At 43.7% G+C, this 26,192-nt stretch overlaps 1 protein-coding gene and 1 pseudogene across 2 annotated transcripts in view; one reads left to right on the forward strand and one right to left on the reverse strand.

Annotated features, from left to right (window-relative positions):
• LOC109917301 overlaps positions 1-8,277 on the forward strand; it is a 54,904-nt pseudogene extending 46,627 nt beyond the window's left edge.
• The window catches only part of LOC109923589 (zinc finger protein 271-like), a 49,252-nt gene extending 23,924 nt beyond the window's left edge, over positions 1-25,328 (reverse strand). Inside the window, exons 1-3 of one of the 2 annotated variants that reach the window (XR_007265600.1) lie at positions 25,279-25,326; positions 16,678-18,076; positions 5,472-5,548 (exon numbers count right to left, since the gene is read on the reverse strand). Coding sequence is in view for 1 of the 2 variants with exons in the window: in XM_048616862.1 (XP_048472819.1) it covers positions 16,678-17,628 (951 nt within the window). In the remaining variant the exon portion in view is untranslated. Of the gene's footprint in view, positions 1-5,471; positions 5,549-12,484; positions 18,077-25,278 lie in introns of those variants that run through there. The other variant, XM_048616862.1, reaches the window with a different exon arrangement.
• Positions 25,329-26,192: the final 864 nt, after the last annotated feature.

Below are 26,192 nucleotides of genomic sequence, written 5' to 3' on the forward strand. Positions count from 1 at the left end.
CCCAGCACCACCTCCTCTGTAATATGGATGTTTTCAGGATGTTGCTGTTTATTTCCCCATGTTCTCTCGCGTCCATATCCTTCTCCACAGCAAACACTGATGCAAACTACTCGTTTAGTATCTCCTCCATCTTCTGCAGTTCCACACATTGGCGGCCTTGCTAATCTTTAAGGGATCCTATTCTTTCCCGAGTTATTCTTTCATCCTTAATGTAGCTGTAGAATTCCTTTGGATTCTCGTTAACCCTATTTGACAAAGCCACCTTATGTCCCTTTTTGCCCTCCTGATCTCCGTCTTAAGTATACTTCAATGCCTTTAAACTCTCCTGGGATTCATTTGATCCCTGGTGTCTATACCTGACATATGCTTCCTTCGTTTTTTGACCAAAAACCTCAATTTCTGTAGTCATCCAGCATTCCTTACACCTACCAGCTGTCCCTTTACTTACGAACATCCGCCCGCAATCAACTTTTGAAAGTTCTTGCCTAATACCGTCAAAATTGGCCTTCTGCCAATTTAGAACTTTTAAATTTTGGATCCGGTCTATCCTTTTCCATCACTATTTTATGATCACTGGCCCCAAAGTGCTCCCCTACTGACACCTCAGTCTTATCTCCCTACCTTATTTCCCAAGAGTATGTCAAGTTTTGCACCTTCTCTATTAGGTACATCCATATACTGAATCAGAAAATTTTCTTGTACACACTCAACAAATTCCTCTCCATCCAAGCTCTTAACACTACGGCAGTCCCGGTCTATGTTAGAAAGTTAAAATCCCCACCCATTACCATTATTCTTACAGATAACTGAGATCTCCTTACAAATTTGCTTCACAATTTCCTGTTAATCATTGGGGAGTCTATAGTACAATCTCAACAAGGTGATCATCCTTTCTTATTTCTCAGTTCCATCGAAATAACTTCACTGGACATACTCCCCAGAATATCCTCCCTAAGTACAGCCGTAATGTTATCCCTAATCAAAAACACCACTCCCCCTCCTCTCTCACCTGCCTTTCTATCTTTCCCATAGCATCTATACCCTGGAACATTAATCTGCCAGTCCTGCCTGTCCCTGAGCCACGTCTGTAATCACTATGATATCCCCGTCACGTGTTCCCTGTGTTCATCTGCCTTACTTGTTAGGCCTCTTCATTGAAATAAATGCTGTTTAATTTATCAGTCCTACCTCATTCTCTGCTTTGTTCCTGTCTGCCCTGACTGTTTGACTTGCTCCTTTTCCCAACTGTACCAATCTCAGACTGATCTCTTTCCTCACTATCTCCCTGGATGTCGCCCCTCCCCTTACTAGTTTAAATCCTCCCAAGCAGCTCTAGCAAATCTCCCTGCCAGCATATTAGTTCCCTTCCAATTCAGGTGCAATCTGTCCTTCTTATACAGGTCAGTTCTACCCCAGAAGAGATTCCAATGATCCAAAAATGTAAATCCTTCTCCCCAGCATCAGCTCCTCAGCCACACATTTATCTGCTCTGTCCTACTCTCACTAGCTAATGGCACCAGGAATAATCCAGATATTACTACCCTCGAGGACATACTTTGTAAATTCCTGCTTAATTTCCTATATTCTCTCCTCAGAACCTTGTCCTTTTCTCTTCCTGTGCTGTTAGTTTCAGTGTGTACAACAACCTCTTGCTGGTCCCTCTTCCCTTTGAGAATAGTCTCCACGCTCCCCAAGATATCCTTGATCCTGGTACCAGGGAGGCAACACACCATTCTGATGTGTTGCTGCCGGCCGCAGAAACATTTGTCTGTGTCTCTGACTAGAGACTCCCCGACTACAGTCAATCACTTGGAACCTGACATAACCCTCGTTACATTCGAGCCAGTCTTGGTGCCAGAAACCTGGTTGTTACTGCTACATTCCCCAGAGAGTCAGTCACCCCCTTTTCAAAACAGCATCCTGTTTGAAATGGGGATAGCCATAGGAGACTCCTGCATGAACTGCCTCCCTCTCCTACCTTTCCTGGAGGTAACCCATCTACCTGACTGTATCTGCGGTTTTTCTCCCTTCCTGAAACTGCCGTCCATCCCCCCCCACCACTGCCCCAGCTCCTCCTGCTCCAACAATCCATGCAATCCACTAGGATTTGCAACTAAACACACTTCCTGCAGACATAATCATCAGGAACATTGAAATTCTCCTTAATCTCCCACATCCAACCGGACGAGCACATCACTCTACTAAAGGCCATCTTTGCACCTTAACAATCTACAGACCCAGAAAATAGCACAGCCTTACTGCTCTAAAAACACTGCTCCAGGATAACTTAGTACCTATATTTTATATTTTTAAAGTTCAGTTAAGAGACAGATCTCAATAAAACATACAATCAAAAAGAACCCACTCTATTCACTATTATAGATTTACAAAAAAAAAGCAGTAAGGTTACCCTTTCAAAAAAAGCCACTTAGCTGTTCCTCTGCTGTGAGGTCCCCACATGGGTTTCTCCAACATCAGCTACGAATTTCAGTGTTTATTTTTGTTAGAATAACTCCGATGTCCACAGATACTTGAAACCAAATAGTACAGGCAGTCAGCTGTGCAGGTTCACTGATCCTTTTTTTCAACTCCTACGTGGTACCTGCTTTCTCTCTCTCCCTCCTTTTGTAAAGTGCCGTTGTTTTAATCTCTTTCTTTCCAAAGTTCCAAAACAATGCAACAGCTTGCAAAGCAACAATTACTGCTCCAAAAATTCGAGGAAATCAGCTCCAATGCTGAAAATACCTCAAAAAAGGAGCAGCTCTTACAGCCACAATTTTTTTCCCATCCTCCATCTTGGATTACCCAGAATCCCAAAAAATCCGGATGGGTTTTTCCAACAATCACAATGGTTTAATGGTCATTCAACTCTTAATTCTAGATATTTATTGAATTCAAATTCCAACATCTGCAGCGGCAGGATTTGAACCTGGATTCCCCAGGACATTTCCTGGGTCCCTGGATTAACAGTTTAGCAATAAAACCACTGGACCAATGCCTCCCCATCATCTAGCACCATGCACAACTCCTCAGACCTGAAGCAGTCTGAGTCCATTTGCACAAGAGCTGGACAACATTAAGCCTTGAGTTTATAAGAAGCAAGTAGCATTTGCATCACACAGGTGTCAGGCAGTGGCCTATCCAAGAATAAAGAATCTAACCATTCCCCTGGGCATTCAATGGTGTTGCTGTCACTCAATTCCAACTATAAACATCCTGTGAATTACCAGTGACCAGAAGGGGGTTGGGAAGCTCACTTGGCTAGATGGTTGGTCTGCTGTGCAGTGTGATGCCAACTATGAATATTCAATTCCTTTATCAGCTGAAGTTACCATGAAGGTCTTGTCTTCCAAGCTTACCCATTGCCTAAAGCACAGCGACCCTCAGTTTAAACCACCAACAGTCATCTCTTTCTGTCTTATGAGACTGCAGCCCTATGATCCTCTGGCACTATGGCTTTTATTGACCAAAAACCAACCACAAATAAATGTATAAATACAAGGTCGGAGACTCGGAATTCTGTGGTGAATAAGTAACTACCTGAGCCTGTCCAACATCTACAAGGCATAAGTCAGGAGTGTGTCTCTCCACTTGTCTGGATGCATGCTGCTCCAAAGACAGTCAAGAAGCTTGACACCATTCAGGACAAAGCAGCCTTTTGACTGACTCTCCATCCAACACATTCACACATTCTCAAACAATGACATGGCAGTAGCAGCAATGTGTACCATCGGCAGTATTGATACATTGCAGCAACTGAACACGGCTCCTCCAAAAGCACTTTTCACACTCGCAAGCTCTACTGCCTTGAAGGACAAGGGCAGCAAATGCATGGGAACATGCAAGATCTCCTCCAAGACACACACCCTGATTGAGAACCATTCCTGGGGTCAAAATCCTGAAACTCCCTTTCTAACAGTATTGTGGGTGGAGCTGCCCCATTGCGGCCTGCAGCAGTTCAAGATGGCAGCTATTCATCAACTTCTCCAGGGCAGTCGAGGATGCTCAACAATTGCTGGCCAAAGCAGCGTACCCACGTGAATGGATTAAAAAGTTCACTCATCAGTTGAGAGGTGGGTGGTAGTTTTCCTTGAACTTGTTTGACCTGAAGTCATGAGACTCCATGGAGTCAATATTGAGGACCTCCCAACCTGCTGGTGGGATGGGACATTCCCAGGGACGGTGACGGAGGAATCTGTTATGTTCCCAGATTGATGTGATTCAGGGAGTGTCACTGCTACTTGATCAGTCTTTGGGGCAGCTCTGCTCACTTGGGGACTTGTCCTCAGACCCTGTTAAGAGAGACTTTACAGATTTCACTGGGCTGATCTTATTCTGATAAAACATCAGGATTATCCTGATCTCTCTGATTTTTCTCTTGAACTTTGTAGTGATTGTTTATCATTGTTTGCTTGGCCACTTCAGAGGATAGTTCAGTGTCAACAATGTTGTGTGGGGCTGGAGTCACATGAAGCTCAGACAGAGCAATTGTAGCAGGCTCTTTTTCCCTGAAGGTCAATATTTGGGGTTCTAGAACAAACAGAAAATGTTCATGTTTTTATTTTGATTCTACTCCTCAAATTCCAAAATATGTTAAATTCCCTATCACAGCGTGCAGTGATTGAGGTGAAGAGCAGAGGTGCCTTTAAGGGGAAACCAGACAAGCATATGAGGAAGAAAGGAACAGAAACAGAAGATTTGCTGATAGGATGAGATGAAGAGGGGTGAGAGGAGACTGGTGTGAAGCACAAACTCTAGGATGGACCAATTGAGCTGAATGGCCTGTTTCTCACTGTAAATCTATTTATGGAACTTTCGTTTGGTAGATTTGAACTCTCAATCTGTGGACTAGTAATCCAACACTGTAGCAATTTAGCTGCTATATATGGAAGAATTTATTGGAATGTCTTTTAATGTCTTCTTTAAAGATTTTAGCTGAAGGTCTTGACCTTTCCCAAAAGCCTGAGCTTGGATTTGATAGATTTGCTCAGTGCCGTGGCTGAAAGCTGAATTTGTGATGTGCAGTCTGAGCGAGTGCAATGATCTAATTTTGCGGGATAAACCAAAACTCTTCAAATAGCTGCACTGAAGCAATATTTTCCTCATATTTTCTTCACATAATTTTGAAAGACAATGAGAGAAATTTCAAAACCTCAACTAAATTAACACATCTCATGAGCATTTCCATATATATTGAACAGATACTGTAAGTGTTGAACTAATCTTTGCCAAGCAGAAATGAACTCATCATAAACTGATAACCCGTTTTACACTCTGCCCGACAGTTTTTCCATTATCCTCAGGGTACCTGAAAGATGGGGATCTGGATGGAGGAAAGAAAGTTGCCACATTGTCTGCTCCTGGTCACCATTCAATGTTCATGCTCTGAGCAGATGGTGCGTGACAGTCCAGTGAGGAAAAAGGGCTTGCATCTGATACCCCAAACAGGGAAATAGCAGATTGGTACTTACTGTGGAAGAGTCTCTAACTGAGGAGTCAGCCCTTTCACCAAAGGAGGAGGAGTTGGAGGAAATCATGTTTCCTTTTCCTGTTTTACAGAAAGATTGTATTACAGCAGAGAATAGAGAGAGATAGAAACTACAGATAGGTTCTGACCGTCGCCCAAGGAACATTGCTCAGTACAGAGAAGGTTGGGTAATCAGGGGACCTATGATGTATCATCAGATCTGAAACAGGTCAGTGGTGCGGAGCCTTCCATCAGAACCAACCTTTATGAAGGTTCAGCTGCGGGTGATCGGTCAGGGTGAAGCTGGGAAGAAGTGTGAGTGGCTCCAAGTGTGGTGAGAGCTTCAATCATTCATCGAACCTCATGAACCACTGACTCATTCCTACAGGTGAAAGCTGCTCATGTGGGTGTCTGAGTAGGACACACAAGGTGCATCTGTTCTAACCATTGTTAAAGAAAAGGCAACTACATGGAGAAGAAACCGTTCAAGTGTGAGGTTTGTGCTAAAGCCTTTGTGACATCTTCAAGCCTTCTAATGCATCAGAGGATTCACACAGGGGAGAAACCATTTAGGTGTGAGGTGTGTGAAGCATGTTTCACCCAATCCTCCAATCTCCTTACACACCAGCGGATTCACACGGGGGAGAAACCTTACACGTGTGAAGTGTGCGACAAATCATTCTTACAGTCATCGAGCCTTCGCAGACACCAACGCATTCACACAGGGGAGAAACCGTTCAAGTGTGAGGTGTGTGACAAATCCTTTTCACGGTCAATGACTCTTCTTGATCACCAACGTATTCACACGGGGGAGAAACCATTCACATGCGAGGTCTGTGACAAATCATTCTCAAGGTCATCAACCCTCCTCGAACATCAACATATTCACACTGGTGAGAAACCATTCACGTGTAAAGTGTGCAATAAATCATTCACGAGGTCTTCTGACCTGCGTGTACATCAGCGCATTCACACTGGAGAGAAACCATTCAAGTGTGAGGTGTGCGACAAATCATTCTCCGATTCCTCAGCCCTCCGGGAACACCGACGCATTCACACAGGAGAGAAACCATTCACATGCAAAGTGTGTAACAAATCATTCACTCAGTCATCAACACTCCTTGTACACCAACGTGTTCACTCAGGAGAAAAACCATTCACGTGCGAAGTGTGCAACAAATCATTCTCACAGTCTCGCACTTTCCGTATGCACCAACGCATTCACACAGAAGTAACCATTCAAGTATGAGGTGTGTGAAAAATTCTTCACAGAGTTTTCAAAGCTCCTGTTCTATCAGACAGTTCACACAGGGGAGAATCCATACATAACGCACGTTATTCTTATTGTCACCTGTCTTCTTCTAACATTTGCATAGGGGAAACATTTCACATGTGAGGTGCACAGTAAATTATTTCCAAATTCATTGACTTTATGTAGACAGCAATGTACTCATACAAGGAAGAAATCATGTGGGAAGTACCCAACAGATAATTCTTGGAATAAACAGTCCACATCAATGCATTCATATGGGGAGAAATCATTGTGTGAGGTCAGCAACAAATTATTCTCACGGTGTTTCAAACTGCTGCTCCATCAAACAATCCACACAAGGGAGTAACCTTTCAAGTATGAAGTTTGCAATAAAGCTGTCTTTGCTTCTTTAACCCTCTTGAGACTCCAGAAGATTTACACAGAGTAATCTTGGAAGGTACTATGTTTATGATGAGACTTTCACATGCTGTTCAGATCTCCTGAAGCACCAGTGGATTCTCATAAAATAGAAAGCATTCAGGTGTGAGGTGTATGACTTGGCTTTCATACAGTCAGCATTTCTTCTGTTCCATCAATGCACTGTCACAGGGGAAAAACCCTCTTGATGGGAGTTTCATAATGAAGTCTTCACATGTTTGTTGGGCTGCTTGGAACATCAGTAAACCTAACAAGAGCTACTTAGCCAAGTTCTTGCTCAATCTATCCTCACAGTGTGTAACGGTGTACACAGTCTCACGGTGCAGGGTGTTCAGTGGGACTGGGACACAGAACAAGAAGCAGCTTTCACTCCCATCAAACACCTAGTGATGACATCACCAGTGCTGAGGGATTATGATGTCAGCAATGGAGCCACCCTGCAGTGTGATGTCAGTGAGGGCAACCTGTTGTGTTTGTATCCAGAGCGTTAACACAAACTCGTAATCCAGATATGACCTGCGCAAAGCCATCAGAGATGCCAAGAGGCAGTACTGGACCAAGTTAGAGGTGCAAACCAACCATATGGACTCCCGCACAAACATCAACACATTAATGAGGGATGAAACCATTTACTTATAACTTGTGTGTCAAGTCATTCTTGCAGTTTGTATCCAGGATGTTAATGTTTACTGAATGACATTACATACACATTGAGAAGAGGAGGCTGGCTGATGTTTTTCTGTAATGAATTTTTCAACGATTACCTGTTTGGGAGAGAAAAGTAGAGTCTGATCGCTGACTGCTTCAAACTATCTTTCTCAAACAACTCCTATCCATTCCGAACTGTTGCAAGAAGATATTACTTCATTTGCAGAGATATCATTTCCAAGTGAAGACCTGAACACTTTAAAGTTTGTGTGTGCCATGCTGTGTGTGGACAGGGGAAATTGGAACAAACTTTTTTTTTGGTTCACATATGGTCATTTTCTTTACAGACTGTGTGTGTGGAATAATGTGTAAATAATCGTGCATGCATTTTTTTTCATGTATATACTGTAGCTTCCCATATAAGTATGACTTTTCTTACCATCATCTGTAAATAAAGGTTTGAGGGCAATAACTATTGTGTATGTCCCATGGAACAAACTTAAAATTCAAGACGAATCAAGCTGAAGAAATAATTCAAGAGACTGTTCCTCTGGTGGTGAGCTCAGAACAAGGAGCAGAGCACGAAAAGTAGAACAAGGCTGTCCAGGAATAATAAAATAAACATATCTTGACAAGAAGGGGACTGGAAATCTGGAACTCTCCTTATAAAATTTTGTTGAGGCTGGATGGAATCAATTGAAAATTTCAAAACTCAGATTTATAGCTATTCAAGAGGACTGAGTATTACAGAGTGAATGCAGCTGATGAGATAGGGGTATAAAATGGAGAGGGGAGGTGCGTTGATCAAAGACACAATTATGGGTGTGGGGAAGGCTGATCTGTTAGAAGGATCATCAAATAAGGAAACATGGATTGAGCTAAGAAACTAATAAGGGGAAATGACATTGCTGAGAGTATATTATAGCCCTCAAAAAGTCAGAGGAGTAACACATACACAAGCAAACCTCTGAGTAATGCAAAAAGAATCAGTTCAAGGGCCTTGCCACTGATGCCCACATCATACAAGATTAAAGAATAAAAAACAAAAGTTCATGTCTGACACCAAGAACTCAATACCACAGAAAGCCCAAGAAGAGGACAAAACATGAAGGTGTGAAATCAAAAAGGAAATCAGGAAAGCAAATAGGGGATATGAAAGAATATTCACAAGCTAAATCAAAGCAAACCCAATGATGTTTTATCAAACATAGAAAAGAGGAGCAGGAATAAACATTCAGCCCTTTAAGCCTGCTCCAGCATTCAATTTGATCATGGCCGATCATCTAATTTAGTGCCCTGTTCCCACTTTCTTCCCAGATCCTTTTAGCTCTAAAAACTATATGTAACTCCTTGAAAACATTCACTGTTTGGTCCCAACTGCTTTCTGTGGCTGAGAGTTCCACAGGCTCACCACTCTCTGGGTGAAGACATTTCTCTTCATCTTAGACCTAAATGGCCTACCCTGTATCCTTAGACTGTGACCCCTAGTTCAGGACTCCTCGGTCATTTTTTGCATTTGCTTTGTTTAGTCCCGCTAGAATTTTATACATTTATATGTGATTCCACACTCCCTCAGTCAGTGTGAATATAATCCTAACTGATCCAGCCTCTCTTCATGTGTCAATCTGCCAGCCCAGAAATCAGATTGACAACCCTTTGTTGCACCCTATCTCTAGCCAGAACATCTTTTGTCAGATAAGGAGACCAAAACATGTACACAATACTGCAGGTGTGGCCTCACCAAGGCCCTGTACAACTGCAGCTGGACATCCCTGCTCCTGTACTCGAAACCTCTCACTATGAAGGCCAACATACCATTTGCCTTCTTCACCACCTGCTGCACCTATATGCTTACTTTCAGCAGCTGGTGTACAAGAACACCCAGGTCTCATTGCACCTTTCCCAGTCTGTCACTATTTACATAATAGTCTACCTTCCTGGTTTTGCTACTAAAGTGGATAACTGCTCATTTATCCACATGAAACTTCACTTGCCATGCATTCCCCACTCACTCAACTTGTTCAAATCACACTGAAGCATTTCTGCGTCCTCCTCATAGATCACCCCCCACCCAGCTTTGAGTCATCTGCAAAGGTGGAGATATTACTTGTTAAGTATTAGCTACTTCATCTAAATCATAAATAAAGAATCGTGAATAGCTATAGTCATAGTAGGCCTACAATGTGGAAACAAGCCTAACGTGTTCACACCACCCCTCCGTACAGCATCCCACCCAGACCCATCCCCCTACCCTTTCCTTGTAACCGTACATTTCCCATAGCCAATCCACCTAACCTGCACATCTTTGGACTGTGGGAGGAAACTGGAGCACCCAGCAGAAACCCACGCAGGCAAGGGGAGAATGTGCAAACTCCACACAGTCGCCTGAAGGTGGAAGTGAATCGGGGTCCCTGGCGCTGTGAGGCAGCAGTGTTAACCACTGAGCCACTGTGCTGCCCCAGTCCAAGCACTGATCCCTCTGGTACCCCAGCAGTCATTGCTGCCACTTGGAAAAAAGACCTGTTTATTAGGAACATAGGAACAGAAGTAGGCCATTCACCCTCTTGAGTTTGTTCCACCATTCAATGAGACCATGGCTGATATGTGGCCTAACTCCATATTCCTGCCTTTAATACTTTTGCTTAACAAAAATGTCACATTTAAAATTAACAACTGATCCTGCATCTACTGCTGTTTGTGGAAACAAGTTCCTAACATGTACCACTCTTTGCATGTAGAAGTGCATCCTAACATCTATACTGAATGGTCTGGCCCTAATTCTCAGATTATGCTCTCTAGATTTAGAATTCCCAACCTATAGAAATAGTTAATCAACCCTGTCTTTTCCTGTTAGTATAGATTTCATAGAATCCCTACAGTGTGGATACAGGCCCTTTGGCCCAACAAGTCCACACTGACCCTCAGAGAATCCCACCCAGACTCATCCCTCTATAAAGCACCTAATCTACACATCCCTGAACACTATGGGCAATTTAGCATGGCCAATCCACCTAGCCTGCACATCTTTGGACTGTGGGAGGAAACCTACACAGACATGGGGAGAATGTGCAAACTCCACACAGACAGTTGTGCGAGGGTGGAACTGAACCTGGGACCCTGGTGCTGTAAGGCAGCAGTACTAACCACTAACCACTGAGCCACCGTGCTGCCCCAAATGTTGTATGTTGAAGATTTGATCAGATCATCCCTTAACCTTCTAAATTCCAGAGAAAGCCAGCCTAATTTGGAAAATCCTCATAACTTACCCCTTGAAGTCCAGGTATTACTCTTGTAAACCCATGTACTACTCCCTCCAAGGCCAATATATCCTTCCTAAAGTATGGTGCCCAGATCTGCTCACAGTACTCCAAGTGGGGACTAACCAGGTTTTGTGTAGCTGCATAATTTCTACATCCTTGTAGTGCAGTCCTTTAGATATAAAGGCTAGAATTCCATTATTCCTACTATTTGTTATCAGTCTGCCAGCCACTTCTCTGTCTATGTCAGTAATCCCAATCACATTCACACGTTCATCTCTCATGTGTGTCTTTATTGAAAGCCTTCTGACGGTACAAGTAAACCACACTCATTGGCGCTCCTTATTAACTCTACAAGTTACATTCTGAAAAAATTCCAGTAGATTTGTCGAGCATGATATCCCTTTCATAAAGCTGTGCTGACTCTATTTGATCCTGTCACTGCTTTTCAAGTACTGTGCTATTAAATATTTGATAATGGACTTCAGCATCTTCCCACTATCGATGTCAGGCTAACTGGTTTATAATTTCCTGTTCTTACTCTACCTCCTTTTTAAAAGTTATATTAGCTACCCTCCAATCCATAGGAACTGTTCCAGAGTCTCAAGAGTCTTGAAAGGTAACCACGAATGCATCCGTTATTTCTAGGGCCACTTCCTTAAGTGCTCTGGAATATAGATTATTGGGCCCTGGGGATTTATTGGCCTGTAATCTCAACAATTTCCCCAACACCATTTCCCTACTAATACTGATTTTCTTCACTTCCTCCTGCTCACGACCTTGTGATCATACAAATACGAATCACAGAACTATTAAGACACAGGAGGCCATTCAGCCTATTGTGTCTGGACCAGCTCTAATATCCAGTTTAGTTCCATGATCTAGTGCTAATCTCCCACCTTTTCCCCATATCACACCATTACAATCCAAAACGAAACATCCAAAGCACTCTTGAATGCCTCACTTGAACCTGTTTTTGCCACATTTCCAGGCAGTACATTGCATTACAGTTGTTCTTCTATTGTCTGCACCTTTAATTTCCTGTTTAATGCCTTCCTTAACATTACTACTACAGTTTAGGGGTCTATAGACAACACCTGCTATCATTTTCTGCCCCTTGATGTTTCCAGGCTGTACCCATACAGAATCCACTTCACCACAACTAATATCCTTCTTCATTATTTACAGTAATATCACCTTTAAGCAGTAATGCTTCCATACCTTATTATAAATAGAATGGGGGCTATCACACAGCCTTGCCTGACACCAGTCTGGATTTTGATGCTTTCTGGTTCAGATCTCCTACTCAAGACAGTTATAATTATAACCATTATAAAATAATTGCAGGATTGTGAAGGTGATTTTACCTTTAATTCTTGTCCTGACAAGACTAAAACCATTTAAAGCAACATGGTACTTGGATAGAAAAACCAGGAATTTTATTAGAAAGTAAACCTATATTTAAGAAACTTCAAGAAATGACTTTCCAGCTTTTTTTGGTGCTCTCTGTAACTAGAGGTTTGGTCACAGTCAACATTGTCTCCTCTCTCCCTCTGTCTACCATGCCACATGGGGAAGCCGTTTTTTCTCCTCAATGCAAGTCTTACCTTCAGAGTCATCTATTGTTTCAGCATGATGAGGCATTACCAAACTCTGCTTTTAACTCAGTAATGCAGCCATATGCCTGCATTTCTGTAAATTACAAAATTTTAAACTGATTAACCACTATTACACCTCAATGCATGCAGAACTCAATTAAGATTTATGGTTAATTGTAATTCATTTTTCTTAATACAGTGACATAAAATTAAAATTGACTGTTTAACCAATCTGTTAGCTTCATTATCGAATACTACACCTAACTACATATTTGTAAGGAAGTTTCTTGGACGTAAAAACTGTTGCAACAAAAACCACGTAGCCTCGTGATTTAAAGTCAAATACTTTGGTCAAGTCATTGAATATAAGAAAAGTTCATGAGATTGCTCTTGATATTTTTCTTGGACTTTTCTGGCAACAAAGACCATGTTGGACATTTCTCTGGAAGGTTTAAATCCAAGTCAAAGTATTATGATGTCTGTATCATTCGATCCATATGGGACTGTGGCTGCTGGATAGACCATCGACTTGTTTGATCAGTGATGAACAAACACACAGCACCAAGACATCACAAGGCTCAGAGTCCAAGAGGAAGAAGATGAATGTCTCAGCCCAAAAACACCCCAATCGAAGAAAGAAGTTCCAGGTTCAGACCATAATCAATCTAGAAAATCTTTCCACATCTGAAGCACTTCAAAAGTCGTGTGAAATAAAGTCAGCTGGTTAAGTCGCGAAGAGGACATAAAAAGTCTATAAAGGGACATAGACAGGTTGTCAGTGGGCAAAAACACGGCAGATAGAGTATTATGGAATAATGTGAACTTGTCCAATTTTGCATGAAGAATAAAAAAAATCAACATCTTATTCAAATGGACACAGAGTGAACTTGGTGGTACAGAGGGATCTGGGTATAGCAAACAAATAGCAAGGTTGATAATTGCAAGGAGAGTGCAACATAAAATTAGGGATGTTTCACTAGTTGTTGTATAAAGTGTTTATGAGACCATATCTGGAAGTCTGTGTATAGTTTTGGTCTCCTGATTTAAGAAAAAATGCAAATATGTTGGTTACAGTGCAGAGATTTACTCAAATCATACTTGGGAAGATATTTTATCAGTAAACAATGTCTATGCTGGACGTGTATTCATTGGAATTTAGAAGAATGAGAGATGATCATAATGAAACATAAGGTGACCTTATAGAGGTTTGTAAAATCATGAGAGGCATAGATAATGTGAATAGCAAAGGTCCTTTCTCCAGGTTAGGGGAGTTCAAAACTTGAGGGCATATTTTTAAGGTGAGAGAAGAAAAATTTAAGAGGGACCTGATGAGTAACTTTTTCACACAGAAAGTGGCTCATATGTGGAATGAACTGCTAAAAGAAGTGGTAGATGCAGGTACATGAATAGGAATGGTTTAAGAGGGATATGGGCCAAACACAGATAAATGGGACTAATTTAGTTTGGGAATCTTGGTCAGCATGGACGAGTTGGACCAAAGGGTCTGTTTCCACTCTATGTGACTCTGTCTTTATATGAAATCCTCTGTGACTGGACAAGGTGGATAATTAAAGTCTTTGTGAGAGAAACCAGAATTAAGGGCACACTTTAAATGGAGGTGGTTATCCATTTAAGATGGAAATGAGATGGAGTTTTTCTCTCAGAGGGTTACAGGTCTTTGGCACACTTTTCCACAGAGACAGGTGGAGGCCGGGTTATTGATTATTTTTAAGGCTGAAGTTGGTACATTCTTGACTGACAAAGTAGTGAAATGTTCTTGGGAGTAGGTGGGCTGAGGCTGCAATCAAATCAGCCAGGATATTATTGACTGGTGGTGCAGGTTTGAAGGACCGAATGGCCTAATGCTGCACCTTGTTTCTACGTACATTGCTAGATGTGACCTCCTGGAACTAAAACAATCAGCCTTCATGGCTTATAGAGCAACCCATTGTCACAGGTCAAGGAGGCAGCATCTCAAACTGACCCCAAGAGACAAATCTAAAAGGTAAAGAACGTGTGGTGGGATGAGAAAGCTTGAAAGAACAATATGCTGATCCTAATAATGTGAATCTTTGTGCAGTCACCAGGACCAAGGTCATACAGACAAAATCCCTTTCATCCATGGGACCAATGTTTCTCTTCTTAGGAATTAACACAAGAGAAATCTTTCTGAACCATTTCTCAAATACAGGGGCAGCTGATACCCTCCAGTCCATCCCCCCATTCTCTATGGGTGAATCCATGGGTGAGCAGGGATGTGCTGTTGCAGTTACACAGGGCCTTGGTGAGGCCACACCTAGAATATTGTGTGCAGTTTTGGCCTCCTTTTCTGAGGAAGGAATCTGTTGGTCTAGAGGGAGTGCAGCAAAGGTTTACCAGGCTGATTCCGGGGATGGCGGGTCAGACATATGAGGAGAGATTGAATAGGTTGGGATTGTGTTTTCCAGAGTTCAGATGAATGAGGAGGGATCTCATAGAGACTTATAAAATTCTAACAGGACTGGACAGGGTCGATGTAGGGAGAATGTTCCCAATGGTGGGTGTGTCTAGAACCAGGGATCACAATCTGAGGATTTGGGGTAGACAATTTAGGATGGAGATGAGGAGACATTTCTTCACCCAAAGAGTGGTGAGTCTATAGAATTCAGTACCACAGGAAGTAGTGGATGCTAAAACATTGCATGTATTTAAGGGGCGGCTAGATATAGCACTTGGGGTGAATGATATCAAAGGTTATGAGGAGAAGGCAGAATTAGGCTAATGAGTTGGACGATCTGCCATGATCGTAATGAATGGTGGAGCAGACTCGAAGGGCTGAGTGGCCTCCTCCTACTCCCAGCTTCTACGTTTCTATGAGTCACCATTTATGGGAGAGTTGCAACAAGCAATCTACCAGATGAGAAACACCAAAGTCTGTGGCCATGTTGGAATTCCAGCTGAACCTTTCAAAGCTTTTGCATAGTTTAAGATACTGTGAACTCATCCTATGGATTTGAGAGGAAAAAGAACTTTCCCCGACCTCAGGAATGTGGCAATTGTAACTATATTTAAGAAGGGAGATAAATTACACTGCACAAACTATGGAGGCATTTCCCTCTTATCCACAGCAGGGATAATCCAGACACACATTTCTCCTTAATCACCTACTTCCTGTGGTTGAGGAAACCCTCCTAGAGACTTAGTGATATTCGTGCATGAGTAGGAGCTTCTATACATATTCATGTCTTCATTTGGTGATCTGATCTACGGTTAACTTGACATTTTTGAAATGATTGGACTGATGATGGGAGACAGATAGGGCTTTGGAATGTCAGTTCCCCTGTGTGTGAGCACTGAAGGGTAAGCAACATAGACAAGTTCTCAGTGCAATGGAAGCAGATGATCAAGTTTCAAGTCCATGTGGAGATATGGTGAGTCCATGGTGAGAGAGGAGGTGGTGAAACAATCCTGGTACACATCACACTGGAAGGGATTATCTCCTGTGTACATTCATCGATGTTCCAGGATGTCCGACAATTGTGTGAAGTCCAGAAGGGTTTCTGTATATATGTGAGTGCATTGGTAGACCGAAAAGCCTTGTCACATAATTCAGACCTGAATGGTTTCTCACCAGTGCAGCTCCAAGATGCTCCAGGAGATTGGAGGTTTGGTTGAAGTTCTGTCACAAACATCATATTTAAAGGGTTATACCCCATTTGGATTCCACTGATAGGGCAAGAGTTACAATGACCTTGAGTACAATCTCTCACACTTCACACCTAGCAGAGGTTCAATGGCTGTGTGAAGGTTTGGTCACATGCCTGAAAGGAATCTTCTGTTTTATTAGGAGATTTGTTGGTTTTATAAAAGTTTCACCACAAACCTTACACTTTATGGGTCTCTTCCCTTTGGATTATCTAATGGTGCGGGAGACTTCTTAAATATGTGAAGATTTTTCTAACATCTGACCATATTCTTTCCTGTGAATTTGGTAATGCCGGCGGAAATGGTTAAGATCAAGAATGATATGTAGCATACCTAGCATGTGAATATTTTTGCCTCCATGTGAATGCGCCGGTGTACACGGAGATTCGATGAGTCTGAGAACGATTTATCACACACATTGCATGTGAAAGGTTTTTCCCCGGTGTGAATGCGTTGGTGATCGAGGAGGGTTGATGACCTTGAAAAGGATTTGTCACACAACCCACATGTGAATGGTTTCTCCCCTGTGTGACTGCGTTGATGGTCGAGGAGGTGCGACGGTCGCGCAAACGATTTGTCACACACTTCACACGTGAACGGTTTCTCACCGGTGTGAATGCGTTGGTGCACACGGAGGTGGGTCGAGTTTGAAAATGATTTTTTGCACACTTCACATCGAAATGGCTTTTCCCCGGTGTGACTGCGTTGATGAAGTCGGAGGTGTGAAGACTGTGAGAATGATTTGTTGCACATTGTGCACGTGAATGGTTTCTCCCCGGTGTGTAGGCGTTGGTGTCGGCGAAGATGTGATGAGACCGAGAATGATTTATCACACACCTCGCACGTGAACGGCTTCTCACCGGTATGAATGCGTCGGTGATTCACAAGCGTTGATGAGTGAGTGAAGGCTTGGTCACACACCTCACACCTGAAAGGTTTCTCACCTGTGTGAATCCTCTGATGTATCAAGAGATCAGACGAGTGGCAGAAAGCCATCTCACAAACCTCACACCTGAAGGGTTTGTCACCTGTGTGAATACGTTGGTGTGTCAGGAGGGTTGTAGATATGGCAAAAGATTTATGACAAACTTCACATTTGAATGGTTTTTCCCCCGTGTGAGTGTATTGGTGTGCATGGAGATGCGATGACCGTGAGAATGATTTCTCACACACCTCACATATGAATGGTTTCTCCATGGTGTGGATGCATTTGTGTTTCATGAGAGTAGATGATTTTGAAGAATCTTGGTCACCTGCCCCCCACTTGAATAGTTTCTTTTCCATGTTACTGTTCAACAAATGCAGTTTGTGTGTCAGGGAAATTGAACGTGTGCAGCCCTCCTCACAACCTCGTACCTTGAACTGCCCCTCACCTATAGGGTTGAGTCAGTGGGTCTTGGGCTCGATGAATTATTGAAGCTGTAACCACAACTGGAGCCACTCAGACTTCTTCCCAGCCTCACCCTGACCACAGCCGAACCTTCAGAAAAGTTGGTTCTGATGGAAGGCTCCACACCACTGGCCAGTTTCAGATCTGATGATATGTCAAAGCTCTCCTGACCCGACTGATTTCCAGATGATGGTTTCACTGCCCAACCTGCTCTGTGTTGAGCAATGCTGTGAAGGGACTGGATGTCTTCCCATCGTTGTGCAGTTGTTCCTTGGGTGATGGTCAGGATCTATCTGCAGTGTCTATCCTCTGTATTCTCTAGTGTAGTACGGTGCAATCCTTCTGTAAAACAGGAAAAAAAACATGATTTCCTGAATGGGCCGACTCCTCAGTATGCAGAATTAGAGAATTGTTAGTGCAGAAAATATTTGCATCATGTCCCCAAATAAGCAATTCACTTAAGTGACACTCTCCCACCTTCTCTGAATTACCCTTTCTTCCTTTTCTGTTAACTGCCTCTGGCTCAGACTCACCCCACGTGGATTCCAACTGAAGTTTCATCCCTCATGTTTTGAATCCTTCCAGAATCACAGATATCTCTGTCATGTTCAATGTTTCACAGACAGCTGCTCTCGCAGCTTCCTGAGATCCACACTAAGTGGCATGTGGTGTCACATGCACACTCTCAACCTCTCTCTCCAACAGCATCGCATCACACTGGCTCAGGGCTGCACCGTTCCACAGTTCCACTTCATCCTCTGGCTCATTTGTCGTGCTAACAAGAATCTTTTTCTTTTTCTTTCAGGCATCAAGGCCCACAAGATGCAACAACTCAAAAATACCCATAGCGCTCTGGAACCTACCTCTCCTCCCCTTCTCTCTGAAGCCATCCCCTCTTCCAACCTCACCTCCTGTCAGGTATTCATCAGCCCCCCTCACCTTCTGCTCTCTGATGCTGAACATTCTGGACTTGGCAAAGGCCTCAGATTTATTCCTCTGCATCCCCATCTTAACAAATTTCAGGCACGATATAACACCGAAACTCTATTTCTGCCATCTTCGCCTCCATGCTCATTTCTTTGGAGAGTCCTCTCTCCGTCCCACATACCCCTTCGTCCAGTTCCAACACTCTCCCTCCACCTGGACCCCTCCCTCTGGCCTTTTACCTGCACTCGATCTGTTCATTTGAGAACGATCGATGTGACAATAATCGCCTCAATTTCTCTGCCCCCCGCTCACCAAATCCAACCTGCCCCACTCCAAACTGACTGCACTCAGTGCACCCAGATCCAAACCCGATAAGGGTGGTGCTGATGTAGTCTGGTGTACTGACCTCTACCTTGCAGAGGCTGAGCGCCAACTCTCAGATACCTCCTCCTACCTTCCCCTGGACCAAGATCCCACCATGGCACATCAGGCCATTTGAACCACTACGGTTACAGATCTTATTTCATCCGGTGACCTTCCCCCACCATTGCTTCCAAGCTGATAGTCCCCCAGCCCCGCACAGCTCGTTTCTACCTCCTTTGAAAAATCCACAAACAGGACAGACCCATTGTTTCAGCCTGTTCCTGCCCCACAGAACTCATTTCTTTCTACCTTGACTCAGCCTTCTCCCCCCGGTCCAGTCCTTACCCACATACATCCATGATTCCTCTGACACCTTACACCGGTGTCAAAACTTCCAGTTTGCCGGTTCCAGCCACCTCTTTACCATGGACGTGCAATCCCTTTATACGTCCATTCCCCACCAGGAGGGTCTTATTAGGGATCTCCGCTTCTCCCTGGAGCAAAGACCTGAACCATCCCCACCTACCACCACCCTCCTCTGCTTGGCCAAGCTTGTCCTCACCCTCAACAACTTCTCATTCAACTCCTCTCATTTTCTTCAGGGAAGAGGGGTGGCTGTGGGTACCCGCATGGGCCCGAGTTATGCCTGTCTCTTCGTGGAGTACATGGAACATTCCTTGTTCCAGTCCTATTCCAGCCCCCACCCACAACTCTTTCTCCGATACATCGATGATATCATCAGTGCTGCTTCCCTCTCTCGTCTGGAATTGGAGAAGTTCATCGACTTCGCTTCCAATTTCCACCCTGCCCTCAATTTCACCTGGTCTATCTCTGACTCCCTCCTTTCCTTCCTCGACATCTCTGTTTCCATTTCTGGGGGTAGACTGGCCACTAATATTCACTATAAACCCACCAACTCCCATAGCTACCTCCTCACAGTAGATCCTCACACCTTGCTTCCTGTAAAGACTCCATCCTGTTCTCTCAATTCCTCCGTCTCCGTCGCATATGTTCAGATGAGGCTAACTTCAACAAGGGAGCCTCCGAAATGTCCACCTTCTTCCTCAACCAAGGTTTCCCCAGCTCCGTTGTCGACAGGGCCCTCAACCAGGTCCAACCCATCTCCCGCACTTCTGCCCTCACCCCTCCTCTTCCCTCCCGCAACAGCGATAGGGTTCCCCTTGTCCTCACCTACCATCCCACCAGCATCCACATCCAGACGCCATTTCTGCCACCTCCAGCGAGATGCCACCACCAGACACATATTCCCCTCCCCCTCCCTTGTCCGCCTTCCGCAACACTTCACCTACACTTCCCAGAATTTAGTCTACTGCATTCGCTGCTCACAATGTGGTCTCCTCTACATTGGGGAAATGAAGCGTAGACCTGGCGACCGCTTTGCAGAACATCCACGTTCTGCTCGCAAAAAAGACCCTGAACTACCTGTTGCCTGCCACTTCAACGCACCACCCTGCTTCCTAGCCAACATCTCTGTCTCTGGCTTGCTACAGTGTTCCAGTGAAGCCCAACGCAAGCTGGAAGCGCAACACCTCATTTTCCACTTGGGGACCCTGCAGCCCTCCAGACTCAATATTGAGTTCAATAATTTTCGGGCCTAAACTCTCCCATGTCCCAGCCCCCCACCCCACACACCAGGCCTTGTTACCACATAGCCTGCCATTACACACTCCCTGTTGTTAGTCACTAACAGACCCCAACTACTCACCCTCCCTGCCGAATCATTATCAACTCCTTTCTCTGTCCAACTGTTCTCCTCTGTCTTTAGGCTCTATCCTATTGTTTACGCCTTACCCCACCCACCTCCCTATTTTCTGCATATAAACTGACATTTTCCCAGCTACCATCAGTTCTGAGGAAGGGTCACTGGACCCGAAACATTAACTCTGATTTTTTTCTTCACAGATGCTGCCAGACCTGCTGAGCTTTTCCAGCAACTTCTGTTTTTGTAACTGATTCACTTTGATTGAACTTGCCTCTCCCACGATTGCATGCAGTATGTTCCAGATCCTAACCGCCCCCTGTATGGAAAAGTATTTCTTCACGTCTTTTTTGCTTTTTTTAAACCAGTTATATTAAATCACTGTCCTCTCAAAGGAGACTTTACTACTGATTGCCAGTCTGCTATTCCCATGTGGGGGAATCAGATACAAGTCTTTTTCTTTTCCTCACTTGACTAAACACACACCCTCTGTTTCCAGCAGGGATATTGGATAGTGACCAGGAGCAGACAATGTGGCTACTTTCCTTCATCCATTCAGTCCCCCAAGTTCCCAGACTCCATGAGAGCAATGAAAATGTCAGACAAGCAGAGTGTAAAATGGGCTATCAATTCACTTTGATTTATGAGTTCTGTTTGTGAAGATTAGATGTAACATATAACAATATAAAATGTAAGATTAAATATAAATAATGTTCAGGACAAATGTGAATTCAATGGAATTTTAAAATTATTTAAAGAAAGCATCTGGATAGGAATGCTGGAAGAAGAAAATATTGCTTCAGCTTGGCTGGATTGAAAGGTTCTGATTTATCCTGGGAAATTAGATTCACTGCATTCACTCAGACGGTACATCCCAAACTCAACTAATACCACAGCACTGAGCAAAATTGTCAAATCCATGCCCAGGCTTTTTGAATAGGCTGAGACCTTCAGGAACAATCTAAAAAGGAGGCATTCAAAAACATGGATGTGTCTCCAGGTATGATTGTCATATCACTATAGAATGAGGAGTTGAAAGGCCATTAGGGAATTTGAAAACAAGGATGAGAACTTCAAAATTGAGATGTTGCTTGTATCCCTGCAAGACCACTGGTGATTAGTAAACAAGATTTTGGCTCAGTTACAACATAGGCAACAGAGTTTCAATCAAGAACAAAAATGAAGTTGCTGGAAAAGCTCAGCAGGTCTGGCAGCATCTGTGAAGGAAAAACAGAGTTAACGTTTCGGGTTCGGTGACCCTTCCTCAGAAGCATCTGCCGGAGCCAAAACATTAACTCTGTTTTTTCCTTCACAGATGCTGCCAGATCTGCTGAGCTTTTTCAGCAACTTTGGTTCTGTTCCTGATTCACAGCATCAACAGCTCTTTCGGATTTTATTTAGAGTTTCAATCAATATATAGATGGCCCTACTGGAGAAGGGGCAAAACTTAACGTCCTCTTGGGAAATGGGCAAGGCAAGTGACTGAGATGTTAGTGGGGGAGCACTTTGGTACTAGTGACTATAATTCTATTAGTTCAAAAATAGTTAGGGAAAAGGATAGGCCTGGTCCACAAGTTAAAGTTCCAAATTGTGGCGAAGCCAATTTTGATGGTATTAGACAGGAAATTTCAAAAGTTGACTGGGGGAGGCTGTTCACAGGTGAAGGGATGTTTGACAAGTGGGAGGCTTTCAAAAGCGAGATAACGAGAGTTCAGGGACAGCCAGTTCCTGTTAGAGTGAAGGGCAAGGCTGGTAGGAGTTGGGAACATTGGATGACTAGAGATATTGAGATTCTGGTCAAGAAAAAGGAAGAGGCATATGGCAGATATAGACGGCTGGGATGAAGTGAATCCCTTGAGTGTAGGGGGTGTAGGAATATACGTAAGAGGGAAATCAGGAGGGTAAAAAGGGAATATGAGATAGCTTTGACAGATAAGGTGAAAGAGAATCCAAAGAGATTCTATCATAGAATCATAGAATCCCTACAGTGTGGGAACAGGCCGTTCGGCCCAACAAATCCACACCGACCCTTGGAGCATCCCACCCAGACCAATCCACCCATAACTTACCTAATCTACACATCCCTGAACACTACGGGCAATTTAGCATGGCCAATCCACCTAACCTGCACATCTTTGGACTGTGGGAGGAAACCGGAGCACACGGAGGAAACCCACGCAGACACCACACTCCACGAACTCCACACAGACAGTCACCCGAGGGTGGAATCGAATCTGGGTCCCTGGCGCTGAGAGGGTGCAGTGCTAACCACTGAGCCACCATGCTTCCCCCTAATTCTATGAGTATATTAAGGTCAAAAATGTAACTAGGGAGGGAACAGGGCACCTGAAAGATCAACAAGGCCATCGATGTGTGGAACCACAGGAGATAGGTGAGATCTTTAAAGAATATTTCCCCTCTGTATTTACTGTGGACATGGAAGCCAGGGATCTCAGGGAAATAATAGTGATGTCTTGAAAAGAGTCCACACCACAGAAGAGCAGATGCTACAGATCTTAAAGCATATAAAGGTCGATAAATGTCCAGGACTTGATCATATGTATCCCAGGACATTGTGGGAAGCTGGGCAAGAAATTGCGGAGCCTCTAGCAGAAATATCCGTATCATCGACAGCCATGGGAAAGGTGGTAGAAGACTGGAGGGTGGCTAATGTGGTGCCATTATTTAAGAAAGGCTGCAAGGAAAAGCCAGGGAACTACAGACCAGTCAGCCTGACATCAGTGAAGGGTTGTTGGACAGGATTCTGAGACAGGATCTACATGCATTTGGAGAGGCAAGGACTGATTAGGGAATTTGTGTCTCACGAACTTGATTGAGTCTTTTGAAGAGATGACCAAGAAGATAGATGAAGGCAGAGCATGGATCTTCGCAAGGCCTTCGACAAGGTACCATACAGTAGACTGGTTAGTAAGATTAGATCACATGGATCCTGGGACAGCTGGTCAACAGATACAAAATTGGCTTGACACTAGGAGACAGAGGCTGGTGGTAGAGGGCTGTTGTTCAGACAGGAGGCCTGGAACCAGCGATGTGCCGCAAGGATTGGTGCTGGACCCACTGTTGTCCATCATTTATATAAACAATTTAGATGAGAATATAGGAGGCTTGGTTAGTAAGTTTGCAGATGACACCAGAATTGATGGTAAAGTGGACAGTGAAGAAGGTTATCTAAAAGTACAATAGGATCTTGATCAACTGGGCAATGGGCCAAGGAATGGCATATAAATACGAGATGTTGCAATTTGATAAGACAGATCAGGGCAGGACTTACATGGTTATTGGTAGGACCCTGGAATGTATTGTCAAACAGAGAGACCTGTTTCGAACAGAGAGAACAGGGTGCGGGTACATAGTTCCTTGAATGTGGCATCACAGGTGGATGGGTAGTGAAGAAAGCATTTGGCATGCTTGCCTTCATCGGTCAGAACACAGTACAAGAGTTGGGACGTCATCAATTTACAAAAATTGATAAGGCCACATTTGGAGTAATACGTACAGTTCTGGTCATCTTGCTATAGGAAGGATGTTATTAAACTGGAAAGGTTGCAATAAAGATTTACAAGAATATTACTGAACCTGGAGGGTTTGAATTGTCAGGAGAGGCTGGATAGGCTGGTACATTTTTCCCTTGAACATAGGAGACTGAGAGGTGACCTTATAGCTTTTTATAAAATCATGAGGGGCATAGATAATGTGAATAGCCAAGGTCTTTTCCCCAGGGTAGAGATGTCCAAAACTAGACGGTATAGGTTTAAGGTGAGAGGGGAAAGATTTAAAAGCGACCTGAGGGATAATGTTTTCATATACGGAATGAGCTACCAGAGCAAGTGGTTGAGTTGAGTACAATTACAACATTTAAAAGGCAACAAGGTGTACAGCTGGATGAACACAGCAGGCCAAGCAGCATCATAGGAGCAGGAAGGCTGATGTTTCGGGCCTAGACCCTTCTTCAGAAATGTAATTCAGAAATTTAAAAGGCATCTGGACAGGTACATGGATAGGAAAGGTTCAGAGGGATATAGGCCAAATGCAGGCAAATAGGACTAGTTCAAGTTTAGGAAATCTGGTCAGCATGGACAAGTTGGACTGAACGGTCTGTTTCAGTGTTGTATTACTCTACTGCAGTGGCTCAGGTTACAGCGCAACATCCAGTCAGAAAAGTACTCCACATGAATGAGGTAGGGCTCAGGGCAGATTCACAAGAATGATTCCAGCAATGAGAAACTTCAATTCTGTAGAGAAAGGAGAGAAGGTAGAACTTTTCTCCTTGGAGAAAACTCAGCCTGGAAATCAGAAGGGAAATGCTTCCAACAAACACACTCAATATCCAACACACAGCTCCAGTCAAACAGTTCAGCACAAAGCACCGAGTAAACAGCTCTCTCAGCTGGATCTTCTCACACAGCATAAGGGACATTTCCACCTCTGACTGTCCACAGGATAGTCAGACTGCCTGAAGATTGGTGTTGATATTATGGGATACAATTTGTATAAAAGCTGTTCCCTCACTCACCATCTCCTCACTTGGTTTTCAGTCCCTATAGGAAGTGAACCAGCTCTGGAAGAGGAAGAGGAGAGAATGGGCAGAGTGGGTGGGCTCTCTGATTGACGTCTCTCACAGCCAATCCAAATATTTCTGCAGCAACATGAGTTTCCTGAAGCTTGGGAAACTGACCGGTGAAATGGAGGTGACTTTGAGCAGCAGATCAAGTGGGGATTTAAACTTGTCATTGTCCCATCTGAATAAAACCTCACTTATTGCAGCTGCTGTCTCAGTTCCCCTGATAAATGACAGAGATTTCTAGTGTGGGAATAGCATTCTTCATCCTCAGAGGCTTTCAAACTGACAGCATCAGAGTGGGATGTTTATCCTTGTGTTTGACAGCAGATCAGAAGCATCCAAGGCAGCGATGATGTGCATGGGTGGGATCAGTATATGCACAGCAGAAAGAGGCTGACGAAAGAGGGCAGGAAGTAGGGACAGAAGAGTAAGGGACATATAAGAAAGAGCTAAATTTTATTGATCCAGTAGTCGGAGAGCTTTATGAGACTTCTGGAGACTGGTTCTGGGGGAGTGACCCTCTAAGCAGAAACTCTATAAACACAGGAGAAAGAAAGGAACGGAGGAAATATGCTGATAGGATGAGATGAAGAGGAGAGAGAGGAGGCCAACATGTAGCATGAACACCATATGGACCAAATGGGCCGAATGGCCTCGTCCACACTGTAACTCTATCCGTGCAACCTTCCGTGGATTTGGATTTGTAGCCTATATTTGAATTGTTAATCTAGCATCATAGCAATTCAGTTGCTATATCGGGACACATTTATTGAAAGACAAAAATAGAGATTGCTGGAAAAGCTCAGCAGGTCTGGCAGCATCTGCAGAGAGAAATCAGAGTTAACGTTTCAGGTCAAGTGACCCTT

This window comes from Rhincodon typus, chromosome 35 (genome assembly GCF_021869965.1).
Source record: "Rhincodon typus isolate 14 chromosome 35, sRhiTyp1.1, whole genome shotgun sequence".
NCBI classification, from domain to species: Eukaryota; Metazoa; Chordata; class Chondrichthyes; order Orectolobiformes; family Rhincodontidae; genus Rhincodon; species Rhincodon typus.